At 38.7% G+C, this 17,066-nt stretch overlaps 1 protein-coding gene across 1 annotated transcript in view; it reads left to right on the forward strand.

Moving 5' to 3' along the window:
• PDXK (pyridoxal kinase) overlaps nucleotides 1–17,066 on the forward strand; it is a 52,511-nt gene that overhangs the window by 25,689 nt on the left and 9,756 nt on the right. The window contains exons 3-10 of the mRNA XM_040545436.1: nucleotides 3,478–3,582; nucleotides 6,448–6,531; nucleotides 8,395–8,441; nucleotides 10,664–10,749; nucleotides 11,564–11,609; nucleotides 14,289–14,400; nucleotides 15,797–15,933; nucleotides 16,428–16,494. Of these exons, the coding sequence (XP_040401370.1) occupies nucleotides 3,478–3,582; nucleotides 6,448–6,531; nucleotides 8,395–8,441; nucleotides 10,664–10,749; nucleotides 11,564–11,609; nucleotides 14,289–14,400; nucleotides 15,797–15,933; nucleotides 16,428–16,494 (684 nt within the window). The remainder of the gene's footprint in view (nucleotides 1–3,477; nucleotides 3,583–6,447; nucleotides 6,532–8,394; nucleotides 8,442–10,663; nucleotides 10,750–11,563; nucleotides 11,610–14,288; nucleotides 14,401–15,796; nucleotides 15,934–16,427; nucleotides 16,495–17,066) is intronic.

Genomic DNA, 17,066 nt, shown 5'->3' on the forward strand with positions numbered 1-17,066 from the left:
GAGTAGAATTATTTAGTGGTTTTGTAACTGAAGGAGGTAGGACCCATCTTTCTTCCTTTGTGGAAGATACAAGCCAAAATCTGACCTTAACATCCCAGATAAAAGATTAATAGATTGATCCAGCTGCTAAACCTAACCACCTGCGTAGTTTCCAAATGGGATGCAGTTGTTTTGCCAAGTACAAACTTGAAACTCATCCTAAAGTTTTCTTGGCTGTGGTTTTTGTACAATGTGCGCAGGTAGCCAGATACTGTGAGACCTTGAACTTTTGTTTTAAGTGCCACTCTGCTCCTATTACAGAGCAGGAGTTATAGCAAGTGGTCAGTTAAACAGAAGATTTACAATTTTCTCTTGCTGTTTGCCAAATATGCATATTTAGTGGTGCAGTCATAGGGATAACTTTTCTAGGAAGCTGAATTTCCTTAAGGTCTTGCAAGGCTTGCAGTGCAATTCTGGGCCTTCAAATGTGCTCCTCACTAGCCAAGCCCTCATGTCCAACCAAGAAGAACAGTGATTCCTCATTATCATCCTTACTTCCAACCACTCTGGTGGTTTTCCCTAAAGCCATTGGGCTTTAAGATGTTGAAGCTTGCTGCTGGCATTCCCTGCTAAGTCTCTTTGGGTTCAGGGCAATGCCGTGTATTTTTGACCTCACAGTATCTGTCTGGGTTTTTGCCGGACCTTACCCAGGCCTTTGCCCTTTCAGAGCACTCCCTCTCCCTCTTTCTGGGACCCCAAGGTGTCCATTCTTCTGTCACTGAAAGCGTTTTTAAACATGAGTAGCTGGCATTTTCTTCTGCCCCTCTGCAGAAGCTGCTTTTTGGCTCTAGGTTCTATCAGGAGAGTAAGATCAGGGTCATGGACCCTACCAGGGTCATGGGATTTCGCCCTTATTCATCATGTTATATGAAGATTCCCCGGGGAAAGGGCTTAGAGTGGTTTCCACGTCACTGTCAATTTTGATTTTCGTTTCTCTCTTCTCAAATATAATTCAGCTCCCAATGAAATCCCAGTTCCCTGCAGATCCAGTGAAGGCATTGCCTTTTTTCTTCTGTCTGAGGAGCTGGGGCTTCCCCGAGTTCTCCTGTAGGGCTTTTTTTCCTCCAGCTGTTGTGTGATTGCATTTTAGATTGTATTGCACTTGTTACCAGATTGTGAAAAAGGGCCTTTAGGTACCCTTGGAAGCCATTGCTAGAGACAATTCTCATTGTTCAGACAATCTCCCTGCCCCTTTTAGGTAATTTCCCAGTTCCTGAGCTAAGCAGGCTGCTACCTCACATTTTGTTTCCATACTTGATTTCTTTCCCTCAGTGGATTATCAGTGTGACATGGACCCGGCACGCTGACTATGTAAGGTAGCTTGACATAGGAAGAGTGACTTATAGTTAAATAGTGAATGGACAGGGTTGCTTTGTAGGAACAGCTTCCAAGAGTATCACAATTGTCTGCATTTGCAGCAATTTGTGTGGCTGTATGTGTGTACTGTAAGATGAATGGCAGCACTTTTGCTGGCTGACCGTGATTCTTGGTGAAAACTGCTCTCTCCTTATGTGGCCAGTGAGTTTCCATGTTTATGGAAACAAGCTAAACTTTACTGATGAATTATGGGCACAGTGGAGTACAAAGGACCATGTCATGTCCCTGTATGGACTGGATTTTGAGTGCTAAGAGAAATTTAGATTCAGCGAAGAGGAGAGGGCAGATTATTTCTCTCTAAAGCCATGATGTGGCAGTACAAACGGTTGCCTAAGCAAGCCAAGTGCTTGAGTCATCTGTAGTCAAGGGTTCCTTGTATGCTTGGAGCTAGAGGCATGCCTATGTGTAAGACGTTGCTGCTTTGAATATCACTGTATTCTGGAGTGGAACTGCTGTCTGCGTGTGGGAATCCACTTTCTCCCTTTCTTCACAAAGACTTTTTAAAAAAACATTTGCGAAGGAGAGAATCCGAGTGGCTGATGTGAGTCAGTCCCTTCACCAGCTGGCAGAGAGTCATGTTTTAGGGACTAGGTCTTTGTGAGATGAGGAGAGCAAAATGATCCATCTGCTCACCCTGCTGTGGGTGTATTTGCATTTGTAAGAACGAAAACTGAAAAATGTATTTATCCTAGGCTCTAGGCACCTTTTGGCAGTTACTCTAATGACACAGTTTAGAGTGATAATCAAAGCCAAGAGTTTTTATCACAGAATTTTCTAACTCCAAGAGCAGAAATTAAAACAAAATACCATCGTCTCCTCACAGGGTGGTGTGAAAGAAGATACTAGTGTAACGTTTCACTTTTTGTAATCCAAGTTAATAAAAAGATGAACTTTTTAACAAACCCTGAATTTATGAAGGTTGGAAGATTTAAATTTTGGGTACCTCATCTAATGTCCTGGAGGAAATGCCATTTATATATATATATATATGCATATATATATATATGCATATATATATACAAGGGAGTGATGATATATATATACATATATATATAAAAGGGAGTGATGGCTGCCATCTAGATAGGCAGGCTTTGATGACAAGGTGAAAGGTGCATTTACATTTTTCAATAAATGTTTAGCATCTGACAGTGAAATTTATTTATTTATTTATTTGTTTATTGACAATTTAGCTGTCTTGGAGCTTGGTCAATTGTTTGCTGAAGTCATTTCAGCTTTTCCCTATAACTTTGCTTTCCACCCACTTCTCAGCCAAAAATACTTGCTTATAATTCCTAGAGATCCTTCAAGGATAATGTATGGATATTATTTGTCTGTTTTGTAGTGTCTTTCTGATATTTGTTTGCCTCTTCCAGCATTCTCAGCATTAAAATTGTCCTATTTTTGGAAGGCACTCTGTCAGATGAAATTGTACAGTTAGAGAACTTCTCATGATGCTATTCTGCTGTGGTCACTCTATTAGGTATACGCAGGTGCCAGTGAAAGCCATGTCAGGTGTCAAAGTGCTGCATACCTGTGTTCAGACAGACCCCACAAGCCCATACCTACAAGCCTGTTTTCTTCTGAGTGAAACCTGGGCTCTGCATAGTGCAGAGTTTATGGCTGATAATTAAATGCGGCATCCTGCTGTCAATCTTTTTTTTCTGTAATAACATAAAATAACAACAATAGATTTTACTGGCAGCCTCACCTCGGTGAAGTCTCAAACATGTTTGTCCCCTTCCAAACAGGAAAGGAAAAGTTGTAAAGGCTACATGTGAAAACTTGCAAGAGCTTATGTGTACTCTGCTTGAAGTGCTGATAAATGGATGATGTGAAACTCCAGAGTAATGATACCAGTTCCTTTGGGAGACAGAGATGCTAAGAAGAAGTTGAGGATGGAACTGTTCTGCCAACAGCAGCTTTCATTGAGCAGTAGTGCGTTACAGAAGAGAAAGTTAGAAATGCCTCCTGATGCATATGATGTTCCTCCGTATGTTTGATCTCTGTGATCCTAATTAGAAAACCTGGCGCTTGAAAAATTATCTGGCTTTTGTTTTGCAGGTTATGCACACTGGAAGGGTCAGGTGTTAAATTCAGATGAACTTCATGAACTGTATGAAGGACTTAAGCTGAACAAGGTCAACCAGTATGATTATGTACTCACAGGTAAGAAGAGCTTGTTTCTTTGGAGTTCACGTGAAAAGTAAAATGAGTGTAGAGATATATAAACCATATCCCTCCTTATCCCAAACCAAGCAATTACATGTTTCCTCCTTAGATTTGTCCTGTGATTTCAATTGTATATTATAGACCTAACTGCTCATGTTATTTAGTTTGAAAAAGCCAGTGTTCTCCAGCCAGAAGGTTGTAATTGGGTGGGTAAATTGATCCTCGGGTATAGTTTACAGACTTGTACAGGCCAGTCTTCTACAGACATAGTTAATGTTTTGGGAGTGACTACAGAAAAAAAGGGTGAGGAATGTCAGAGTATTATTTTTTAAATCATTCTGAAGACATGGGTTTAACCCTTTCTCCTAAATTTGCATTAGTAGCACTCTGTGGTATAATAGAATGACTTATATGCAGTTGTCTGTCCTTGTTTTTTCTACTTGATCTTCAAGGGATTGTGCTTTGGATACAGAGCAAAGCATAAGGAGGGGTGGATTTTGTTTTTCTCTCTGTCATGAATTTTTGTTTTGCTCTTGTTGCTACGTAGCTCCTTTTACCTTCTCCAAGTGCATACAGTTCTGGAGGACATAATGACTTTATGCACTACTAGGTGGAAGGTGTTATAAATATAGGCAAAGAAAGCTTCTTGTAGAACGTTGTATAGAATAGAATGGGGAGATTATATCGGTAGTTTCTATTACAAACTGCTTCTCATCCAGTTCCTGCTTCTTTGGTGTAGATTAATTATGGGGTTTCACCTCGGTGAGAGCTATGCATCTGGTTTAGATTACAGTATCTTTTTTTTTTTTTATTGCAGTGAACTGTCACTTTTTGAAGGTAAACAGAAATAAATTGCCAGATTTAATTAATTTCACAGATTCCACATGTAGGAAAGCACTCTCCTTATACAAAAGGAAAACTGGAGAGTTTAACTGGATGGATTATAACCCCAAAGCAGTCATTCTGGCTTGAAGGGTATGGCGTGACTGAAAAGTTATTTTCCCTTCTGTTTCAGGGAATCTTTCCAAAGTAAAGGAGACTAAATAAGAAAATAGACTGAGCTAAGGTTAAGAAATTAATTTCAGCATAAATGGGTTCTTTGTAATTGCAAACTGAAAGAACATCCTTTGTTTCCTTGAAAGATGTCACACAGAGGACATTTCCAGGAAAAGCTCACTGTATTGTAGGAGTTTTCAGGAGATGTTACTATACAGCATTGGTAAATAATGTTTGAATATTCTTTTTGCTGAAATGTTCCTTCTTTATTCTACTTTCAACTCTTAGAAGAGTCCCCAGCTCCTTTCCTATTAGCGTCTTAAACTGCCAAAGCATATGTAAGAGATTAAAAACAGTAGAAAGAAAAATTGAAATCTTTTGAAAATTTTGAAGACAAAAAATATTTAAATGCCTTATAAAATATGACTTGTGGGTATAGATGTATAGATGGCTCAGTGTTTTGTCTGGTTTCTTTAAAAAACTTGTTCAGTGTAGCCAGTATAGACAAAGTATAGACACAGAGAAGTGTAGAGAAAGAGAAGGAATGGGTGGAAATGACATTCATTTCTTATGATCTAATAACACCCTCTGTATTCTTGCGTTGAGTTATGGCTGAACTTGAAAATCAGCTTTCTTCATTCAGGGCCAAAAGACAGATTTTTCTCTTCAAACCGGAACAGTTATTCACCATGTTGCACAGCCATACTTTGCTACCTCCAGTGACCTGGATATGATTAATCAAACACTTAAATTAATTTGTCAGCAGTTAGGATTTGACTATAATTGCATGTCTAATTACTGTAGGTATCTTGGCTGAAATGGAAATGATTATCTTTAGGGTGATTATATAAAATGACACTTCATTAACTTTTGTGACTGTCAGTTAATTGTAGGTCTTCATATATTTGTTTCATTTACAGTAGAGCATTTGAGGTGCCAGATAAACTGTAGTTCTCTGTAATGCTTTTGAAGTACCTCTATCAATAATGTTACTCATACTATGGCTTTATAGGTTTTTAAGCCAGTCTATTGTGACAGGTCATTTAAAACAAAAATCTTTGCTTGTCTTTTTTCAATGATAATCAGCATTTAATGGAAATAAGACAAAGCATTTTGCCCCAAAATCTTAGAATCTTTTTCCATTTGTCCTCAACATGTAAGAATTGAACAATTTTACGACTGAAAGGAAATCTCCAAAATGTATTTTTAAATATATTAGTAGAATGGGCACTTCTAAACTGGAGGGTTGAAGAAGCTACCTCGCTGGAATAATACTATTAAATGAACTAGAGTAAATGAAAATGCACTTGTTAATTAATGTTTTATAAATGAAATTAATACATAAAATAAATACAATAAGTAAATATATAAATAAAAAAAGGTATATTAAAGAAATTGATAATTAAATGAGAATGTTGTAGTGCTAACATTGCATTTAGGGCCTTGAGATGTAAAAATAACATATTTCCAGCTTATCTCACTGCTAAGCCTAAGATTAGGAATTTTATTAGTATATTGGCCATTGCTCTGAAATGTTCAAGACTAATTTTCCTTGCATTAATGTGATGGAAACACATCCTGACTATTTTGTATATATATTCAAACATTTTGAAGTTGTATGAACACTTCATGTATGATGTACTTAGCAAATGGATTTTTAAAGTTGTATTTGTAGTGGAGACTGTCTTGACTTTTCTTTCACCTATTATTCCTGAATAAAATACTAAAATGTCATTCTTTTCATATGCATGGATCCAAAGAATGAGAAGTATGCAAAATTTCTATGCTAAATAAATAAATAAATAAATAGATACACCAGCAAAACATTATTGAAAATCAACTTTAAAAGTGTCTTTTTTCACAAAGGTTATACAAGGGACACATCATTTCTTGCGATGGTGGTGGATATTGTCCAGGAGTTGAAGCAACAGAATTCAAACCTAGTATATGGTAAGGATGTGAAGTGTAATTCTTTCTGCTTCATTGTTGTATGTGCCCATCATTTTCATGTTTTAGGATGAAAGCGTTGTTCTGATGCTACCCAGCATTTCACAATCATTTTGTGCTCAGATCTGTCTGGGACCAGCTGAGACACCAGTGAAGTTTCATGTCAACATTGCTTAAGTTTTGAGGAAGTTGGATTTTATCTTTCTGATACTACGCCTTTCAGTATGTGTCTTGCATTATGCCATCCAAAAGAGTGTGTGCATTAAGGAGTGATTGTATCAAAGGAAGTCTTGTAAAATCCCAGCTGGCTGCTGCTGTTCGTAGTTTTGAGGCATAGGCTGGAAGTGCTGATAGCTGAAGCCTCTTCTTGATTTCCAAGTCAGTCAAAAGCGGGATAGACTCACCCATCCAGCCTTGCCATGTTTTCTTCTTCATCCCAGAAGAACAGTCCCAATGTGCCTTGTAAGTTTAGTAATTTAAAGAGATTTCTAATTTTGGTTACTGGTGCTAAGATTACCCAGGAGTGCTCAAAGAGCAAAGAATCCCCTCTTTTCATTTTGGACTCTCTGAGTGTTTCAGGACTTTTGAATACAACTGGTGTAGGCTTGAATTGAGCAAGAGTTCAGAGTAACACAGCAAAGTCAGCGGGGATTTACTGGGATAAAGAGCTGTGAATCAGAGTTTGAGCTTGGCATCTTCAGGTTCAATAAACCCTGTGGTCAGGAATCTAGAACGGTTCACAGGATTTACAAGGTGCAATGCTGCATAGTGTGATAGTGGACTTAGAATTAATAAAGCACAGTTCTCGTTTTGAAAAATGTAGCAGAGATATCACCATGAGCTTGATTTTTATAGCTTTTTAGCCTGTAGTAAAGCTGTTGTATTGGCAGGGTCTCCACAGTCTTGTACTAGCAAGTGAAAACTAAAAACTGTATTGGAGTGTGAACAGAAAGAAATATCTAACTGTATAGAACAGGAAGGAAGTGGTCAGATAATGGGAGCATAACTAAGCTTCTAAGATCCTTTATATTTAATAAACAGATCATAATGTAAGGAAAATACTTTTAAAATGTAAAACAAATGTCTCTCTTGTTGCTCATAGAAACTTCCTTAAGTATCAATTGGACATTGATTTGATATGTTGGGATTTGTATTTCTTTTTTATCTTGCTGAAAGCTCTTGTAACACAGTGAACAGTATTTTTTTTCAAGTAGAAGCCTGGGTTGTTTCTGTTCTTGCTTTGAAACTGAGGGGACTTAGGATACATTGTTAATATTGCAGATGATTCAGAACCTGTGCCAAATGTGTGTTAATAGTACATCAAGTATGAATTTATGTACTTTGGCCTGGATTTTCTTCTTGTTTCATTTTAATACACGTACTTTTTATGTGTACAACACAACATTTTGCATGTATATTTTTACACTAAAGTAAAAATAGGACTCTTCACAAATATTAGCTTCTTCCGTGTTTCTTTCCCACCATAGTAGTATTACTACACCAGAGTTTTGGACTGGGGAGTGAAGGTGAGGGCTCTGTGCATTTTCCATAACAGAAGCCTCTTCTGTCCCAGTGATCAGACCCTCTCATCCTCATCGCTTTCAGATGTAACAACATGGAAGCAGGTAGCAGAGGGTGACTACAACCCTCTGATACCTGTTTAAGATTTCTTTTACACCTGCCTTACTCTTTCAGCCACCAATTAAAAAGTTTTGGTTAAGTATGCTGCAAGAACTGTGTGAGTGTATGAGCTATTAAGGGACAATGCTGTAACATAGCTGCTACTGCTACTTAAAACTTTTACCCCCCACCAGGGCCTCTATGACTGCCCCCCATCTCTAAAGCTAGATTTGTTCTCTGTTACAGTATGCGATCCAGTGATGGGTGACAAGTGGAATGGAGAAGGCTCCATGGTTAGTACTTAGTTGTTTAAATTCTTTGTATAGCGATTTTTGTTATATAAATGTGTAAGTATAAAGATTTATTAATTTTTAAACACAAAGACTAAGCTACTTTACCTCGGTGTGGCTTTGGATCCCAGCATCAACTACATTTGTTCCTGTTTATCATTAGTTTATCATCTGGGGAGAATAATGATTGTATACCCCTAGGATTTATTTTTAACTCTCTGCTGAGAGAACAGGTAGAGTACGGACCCTGTCCACAGGAAAATATCCACCTCTTCCCCTTCATTTTTCACTGGAGTTCTCTCATTTTCTGTCAAGATAGCAGTTTTGGCAGGTAGCCTTGCTCACATTGTCAGCGATCACGCAAATTGACCTACCACTTGAACCTAAATGAAGATGACTTATTTCATGTGAGATCCAACAGCTGTTAGGCATTGGGCTGTGGTAGTGACAGAAAGGTCGTGTGTGCCAGTTCCAGACTGCATACTGACAAAGAGACATTCGTTTTTAATCAACACTAGCAGATAGTTGCAGTGAAAGTGCAATGTGGGAAGAGATCAGCAATAATGATAGTTTATATTTTCTTCTGCTTAAGCTAGTCATGCACTATGAATTCCTCTTTGTCCTTGTACCTTTTTACAGTTTACCTGCTCATAAAAAATCACATGGCATAGCACTTAGTAATAAATTTGCCATTGCTTTTGTGATCTTATTCTTTCATTTTATGACTATTGCAATATTTATTGTCTTTAGCTTTTTCTAACAAGGCAGAGATCTAGTAGCTGTAGAGTCACCTTGCAAAGCTTTGGCTCTGGGGAGAAGTCATAACTATGGAGCTTCCCATGTCTTTTGGGTGGAAGACAAGATAGGTGGAAGAAGAGGAGAAAATTTAACATGCAACCCACCAGCTCATTCCTGCCATAAAAAGTAATAAAATTATTATTTAAAATGGTTTGATTTAGATGTGATCTAGTCTTGAACTTCTGTCTAAAGGCAGGGTCCCTGGGACATCATCATGTCACCATAAAAACATGAGTGAGCCGAGTAGCAATATGATGCATGTTCTAGTAGCACCTAATGGTCAACACCATGATAAGGTTGTATCTGTCACTGATATAACTGCAATGGGAGATAGTAACACATGGGAACATGTATAAATACACCCTGCCTTACACATCTTATGAGCCTAACATAAAAATTAAAACATAGATGAAAAGAAGGATTAATGCTGGTTTAGAAAACGGGGTGCTGATGAAGAGTATCAGCCACTTGTAAACTATGAACTTTAGTAAAGGTTTTGTTAAATTGAGTTACAATAAGACATAAGAAGGTGAAGTGAGTCCTGCAATTTAACTCAAACTCCTAGCTGAACTCCAGTACATGCCAGAACAGCTGATGCTTTTCAACTTTCTTCCTAGTTTGAAGAGTATACAGACTGGTAGGCTCCTGCTACATCTTAGTGTATGTCACCTGCTTAGACAACCAGTCTTCCTTTGCTAATGGGCTGTATTTAGCTGAAGAAGATGTGATAGAGATGAACCAGGAAAGCAGAAGGGGGAGTGTTGGCCCTCATTACTTGATGAGCTGAGTCTGCAGTCAGCAAAGCATGCGATGGTTTGTTAGACTTGTGTACAACACAAACAAATGTTTTTAATGTATTTATCTCAACTACTTTATAAATTAAGTTGTACCACGCAAGTGGAATCTGATTCCCATTCTGGCATATTAATGTACAGCACACCCCAGAAATATTGCACTGAAAGGAGGGGATAAAATAACACATAGCATGAATGTTACTTGTTCCTCAAGTCCCACAAGTGTGACACAATCAATGTGGGTGCACACTCAGGCAGCAAAGGACTTTTGTTCCATTGGTACAACAACAAAGTAGTTTAGTTTGGAGGTAAGGACACGAAAAAGAGTTCCCTGTGTTCGGACACTTTATTTCCTCATGCTGCTCTGTCATCTTGGTAAGAGGGAACCCAAAAGCTCTTCATCTAGACACTACTTCCTTTAAATGCTACCAGTTTAGGCCTGCTTAGGGATGGTTCCCATCGCTGTCAGTGACAAAAGGGCTGTTGGCAGCACTGTCACCAGCTGGAGGATGCACAGCCACTTTAATTCCTGCTGGATATCAGTACACTGGTAGCTTTATGTTGACTGGAGAGTGTTACTCCCACATCTGATATGGCTGCTGATGACATTTGATGCCATCTTTTCTTCCATAGTATGTGCCCAAGGACCTCCTCCCAGTCTACAGGGACAAAGTTGTACCTGTTGCTGATATAATTACTCCTAACCAGTTCGAGGCTGAGTAAGTACTTAATTTCCTTTTATAACGAAATAAACTCAAGGATAAAAACAGGGCAGACTGATATCTGTTCTTTCATTTTTCTCAGTACAGTGCTGTATGTATGTATATGCTGGATTTTGTTTTTTAGCTGTTGTTTTAAAGTAGTGCTTTTCAGCGGACCTCCCATTGTTCCATACTGAAAGCAGAAAAGAAACTGGGAGTTACTTGAGGAACAGAATTCTCTTGTTTTTTCCAGTCTCTCATTTTCATGATTATTTCTTACTGTCTCCAGAGACCTGTATCTAGGGCAGGCTGAAAACGTACCTCATTTCCTTTTCCTGTTCTTACCCATTCCTGAGAAAATTTGTATTGTATGTCAGAATATCAAATCTGAAATAGTTTGACTCAAAAGCCCCAAAATTATATTTAGAAATACCGCCATGGCGATATCTCCTAGGAGTTTAAACCTGCATGCCTCATGCCCACTCTGTCTACATGGCTGTGACTCTTTTTAGTCAGGAGATAATCTGTTATGATATATTAAAGACTCTCCCCCTAAAGGGAGGGAGCAACTACATGGGAGATGGAGAGAAGACACTTGTGAGGCAACTTTTAGGGTATAGGAGATGGGTTAGGACTGATACAAGCCTGCTTCAGAAGCACTGTGTATCTGTGCACATAACTTTGAAAAGCGGTCTGGTACAGCAGACTCTGTAACCACCAGATTGTTTAAGCCTCTATTGTGCAGTCCAAGCTTTCATCCTTTCAAAGAGTAAACAAAGCTGCTGTTGCCTGGAGAACATGTGCTCTTTCAAGATTTGTGTTTCATTTTCAGGTTACTTACTGGCAGGAAGATTCACACAGAAAAAGACGCTTTAGAGGTAAGTAGGTAAGGGATAGATTGTGTAAGATCTCATTCTGTAATTCTACCTGCAATGTTTATCATTTGTCTTTAACCTTGAAATCGCTTTAGCCTCTATCCTTGCTATCCGTCTGTCATTAAAGCTTGTGCTCTCAATGTGCAAAGCACTTTTTGTTCTTGTGTCAGACTTCTGAAGAAACTTCCTGAAAGAACTACAAATAAAGGCACGTAGTGGTAATGAGCAGATCACTGTGAGTTTGTTTTCCTGCAGTGAAGAAGGCAAGCAGCAGCACACCTGACAAATAACCACACTGTCAGCAGTGTGGAAATGCAGTGGTTGGGGTGAAAAACCCCAAGTGACCCAGGGCATTAGAAACCCGCATAAGTCGCTCCCTCTGCTGTCCACATCCTAGTCATGCAGCAGCAGTGCTGAGTGTTAGGACAGCTATTTCTTACTCCCATTGAGACAGTTTGCAAGGAAGAGATCTTACTAGGAACCTCTTAGGTGGATTGACTGAATACACTCTGAATCTCTTCCTGACAGTGTTTGCTGGTGTTTCGTTTCTTTTTCTTAAACTGACTCAAAGGCCATGAGACCTGGGTTGCAAAAGTAGTGAACAGACGAGAAACTTGAATGGGAGTGATGGCCTTCAGGTCCTTCCTGGTGAAAGGTGGACACATCCAGAGTGCTGACAGCTGCTGTCATCATCCTACAAGGATGACAGATGGTCTGTCTGCAAGTGTGCTGCATGGAGGTGTAAGGATTCGCCCTTTTATGCAAACTGAAGAACTGTAAAAAGCTGCAGGGCTTGGTGATGAAGGATGAAATAGAAATATGATTTTATTGGTTTCTTAAAAAGAACTGAGCTCTTTGTTTTGCTGACTAGTCAAGTGCTTTCATAATGGACTGATGTTATTTCTTCCAGTTTGATTTTGAACTTCAAAGAATACAAAATCTTTAAACAAACAGCAGCTGCAGTGGCACCCTGGAGAGTAGCTGGGCTCTGTCAGCCCTGGTGTTTATTGTTTTTTTTCCTTCAGCAATATCATGAAACGTCAGTGGATTACCATCTCTTCACAGCAGAAAGCAGTTCCAAAGATCTAAGCTCTTTTAATTTCTCCCTTCCACACCAGTTTTACATTACTCCACTGTGCTGGGAGAGGGCTATGAACTGCACTTCACCCTACGAACTGCTACCTGTAACTCTGTTCTATTCTTGTCCTTGCTGATGGAACCACAGTCTTGAAAACAACACTGTTACCTGAGCACCTCTTAGTTTTAGGTTTGCAAATTACAGCTGCTTGAGTTGGATGTTATAAACAATTTTAGATGTTAGTTATCTGCCAGTCTCTTTGACTTCTGTGTGCTAGCTCTTCTTTATGATGTTTGTTTTTTTTTTTTTAAATCCCCTGTAAGAAGGTGGAATTATTGTTAGGAATGGAAACATTTTAAAACAGTTGCATGCAGGATAGTGTATCTTAATGTGTCTGTCTCTTCTCATATCATAGGTAGGTCTATCCTTCCAAGTAATAATCCATACTGGAATTTGTCCCCTTTGGAGGTGGTAGGAATTCTGCCATCTATTTCCATGGTGATAAGCTTTCATTGATTTCTTCAGCAAAACTAGTGATGACAATAAAGTCTTCTAACATCTAGTTAAATATGACCTACTTTTGGTGTAGAAGGGGCTGAGTCCTACAACTAGAAATACCAGTGACTAGGTCCTTGGTGAACTGTGGATGAGAAGTGAAATTGAGTTTAATGTTACTTCACAGGTTGATTATGTCAGCATATGCTGGTGGACTTGCTGCTTCTTTAAAACCCAATCAACATCTATGCAAAGAGATCTGACAGCTGAAGAAACTTAGAGGCTGAGACAAGAAAAAAAGTAATAGAGAATTAAAAAACAGCAGATACAGGTCCTTATCATTCAGCTGTTCATGAGTCATAGCTAGCCTGAGAGGATTTTTAGTTAAATTCTTCCGGAAGAATTAATATTTTATCAGTGTTTTATGCTAAACTCATTACTGAAGACATTCTTTCTTCTGTGAAATGAAAATCACTTTTGTAGCAACCAATTGTGATGTCAGAAGTAAGGCATTGATGGTTTTAAGTGATGAACACATGTGGAGGAAATATATCTGCAAAGGTACATGACAGTGTACATTTTGGGTTTGAAACAATGAGAAACAAAGATTAAGACAGACACTTGTGCCTTTGATTTAGCTCTTTAATTCTTTGTTTTTGCTAACTATTAAAGTCTTAGCTAAAAAAAAAATCATGGCTTGGATTTATTGGCTTTCTAGCAAGTGTTTAAAGATGCCAGTTTGAGTGCATGTATCTGTATATTCGTTCTCTTCTTTTGATACTACTTTTGATACATGAAAACATGATGCAGACAAAAATTTTGGTCAGATCTGAAACAGTGTGTTTTTTTCAGAGGAGCATCCAAAGATAATACAAACAGATTCTTGAGTATTTTAACAAGTGTGTGCATTTAAATATGAATGTTTTGATTCCTCTATTTCAAAGTACCCCGCCTAATTCAAGTGAGTTCTTTGAGTAGAAACTGTTCTTTCTCTTTACAAAAGATACCAAAATAAGGTGCTTGAGAAAAATCCTTAGTACTCTGAATGATGCAAAGTTTAATCAACACACACTGCAGTCACTGATTCCTTCCTTTTTGCACATGGGAAGGTAATGGATATGCTCCATGCCATGGGACCAGAGACTGTGGTGATCACAAGCTCAGATCTACAGGCACCTCTAGGAAATGACTACCTGATTGCCCTGGGAAGCCACAGAAAATGTAAGTTGCAAACTGCTTCATTAAAATATACTTTTTTTTTTTTTTAAACGAGTTCTCTGCTTTATGAAGAAGTGGTTTCATCAGATCCATTTGCAGTGCATGGAAGGAGCTTAATTCCCTAAGTGAACTTCTTCTTCTACAGTAACATCAGAGAGCAGTAAGAATAGGGCTTCTCCATGAGGGAATACAGGCTGGGAGCTGAGGGTGACCATAGCATATCTGAATAAAGTGAGAACGGGGTGGTGATGGCAGGACAGGTCCCATTGACAGTCCAGTGATCATTGAAGAGAGATGAAACAGATCGGTTCAGAGATTAATCCGTGAAATCTAATCAGTAAGTCAGGACAGCAGGACTGGATGCTGGTACACCTACAACCTAGCTCAGGAGAGGATGCTAGTGCCCACGCCTGAGTTTCTGTGCAGCTCCTGGACCAGTGGGCAGAGGGTGCATGGGTGTATGTCCTAGGTGAGATTGATCAGGGCTGCTAAAGCCCCTAATAGTGTTCCTGACAAGTAGTAGTGGTATAAAACAGAATTTGTGGATGGTTTAGTAGCTTTTATGAAAAATTACACTGTCCTGTTAATAGGTTATTCTGCTCTGATGCATTGGTTGTAAAATGCCCTTCTGCTTCTTCTTTCCATCCCCTTCTGTATCATCACAAAGATTCACTGTGTGTTTGGACTCTCACAGGATTTTTTTTTTTACATGCAAAGGACATAGTTATGTGGGATAGTCTTGTTTTTATAATCGTTCTTCTTTTTTGATAATTGTTCATCTATGTGTTATCAATCTGGGCATCACATTCTGGACTGCTGAGACCAAAAAAAAAAAAGACAACTCTTGTTATGTCATCCAGACTCCACAAAGAACCACTTGGTGTTTCTTAGCACTTGGTACATGCCGGGGCTGGAGTAAGCCTGATCATTCCAGTGGTGATTGCAGTATGGCACGTGGATCAGATGATCTCTGCTGCAGTGTATAGCTGCTCTCGTGACTCCATAAAACCCTGAAGTTCTCTCTAGATTCTGGTTGGGTATGCCCCACCTAGGATTCAGCAGTCTCCATAAATATGTGGTTTCCTGAGCAAGCTGCTGCTGCAGTCTGAATGAACTGCTCTTAGTCTTTCTTAGTCTTTCATGAAAGTGAAAGTGTCAGCCATCTGTTCCCACCTAAGTGAAGTATGTACAGTATATAAATTGTAAATGCTGTCCCAACTCAGCAAAGTTTTGGAAGGTTGCGCATTTAAATAGAATTGATACAAGTTTACAATGCTCCTTAGCATCTTTACATTCCAAATAACACAGGAATTCAAGTCTGATTATCATTTTAAAATCATGGTAAATGCTATCGTATTAGTTGCTGGGTCTGTTACTTAACTGTCTAACTGTGTTGTAGCTAATGCAGATGGTACCAAGATGACACAAAGAATTCGAGTGGAATCTCCTAAAGTGGATGCTGTCTTTGTTGGAACAGGAGACTTGTTTGCTGCTATGCTTTTGGCCTGGACACATAAGCATCCAAACAATTTGAAGGTATGGGAGAGTTTTTTCATCTGTCTGCAAGTTTAGACTGCCTCTTTTTATTATTTTTAATCTATTACGTTATTTAAAACAAAAACAGAATTTTCATTTTCCTACAAGATTTTATCTTGTACAACTTCAGATGATTACATTTCAGTTATATAATTTTGCTAAATAAGATGTTCAGAGAGAGAAAGAGAGACTGCATGTACATTAGTAAATATCTTTTTATCCTCACTTAATAAACACTGAAAACTATTTACCCTATCCAATTTCTTTCCCTTATGCACACAGAGTCCTTGATATGGGTGTATGATTTCTAATACCTGTTTTGGGAGAATTAAGAGAATCTAAACCCACTTTTCCAAACTCTGCTTTACATAGTTGTCACCCTGTTTGTGTCTTGCCAGTTGTGTTTGCCTGAATATTATTATTTCAAAAGCACTGCTGTTAAACTGGGCAGCTGAAATTTTACTACAACTTGGATATATTATGTTAATGTGCAGGTGGCATGTGAAAAGACTGTGTCAGCCATGCAACATGTTCTGCAAAGGACCATTAAGAGTGCAAAAGGTAATTTATTCAAACCTTGATCCCTTGTTCTGTTTGGATTTGCATCAGAAGAAACATTTATAGAGCTTTCCGAGTTTCCTGACTCAGAAAGGTATCCTTCAGTGTGGAAACACTCAGAGGATTTAGAGAATCTACAGGAGAGCTAGGTAGTCTTGTCAGTACACATTCTTACTGTGTCCTCCAACCCTGTTTTTGACAACGCCAGACTGAAGATGTCACTGTTCAGCTTACACTGGGACTACAGTTACGCTGACGGTGCTTAGCTGCTTTGCAAAGCAGTGGTGGAACAACTTGAGGAAACACTGAGTTTCACGTGCAAAGGAGATCCTGTTTTAAGTATAGCTCGCTCACATTCCCTTTTAGTGCATGTGCTTAACATTGAGAAGGGATTATCAACTAGTAATAGTCTGTTTGATGTATTGGTCATGCGAAGAATGATTTTTTTCAAATTCTCTCACCTTTGAGTTCCCATGTTTGTCAACTTTTAAGGAGATCCAGATGGGAATTGTGGGTTTCCAAAGCATGTCTTTGTCTCTTTGTAATTGACAGCAGAGATGTGTTCCTCTCCTGGA

Source organism: Cygnus olor, chromosome 1 (genome assembly GCF_009769625.2).
Source record: "Cygnus olor isolate bCygOlo1 chromosome 1, bCygOlo1.pri.v2, whole genome shotgun sequence".
NCBI classification, from domain to species: Eukaryota; Metazoa; Chordata; class Aves; order Anseriformes; family Anatidae; genus Cygnus; species Cygnus olor.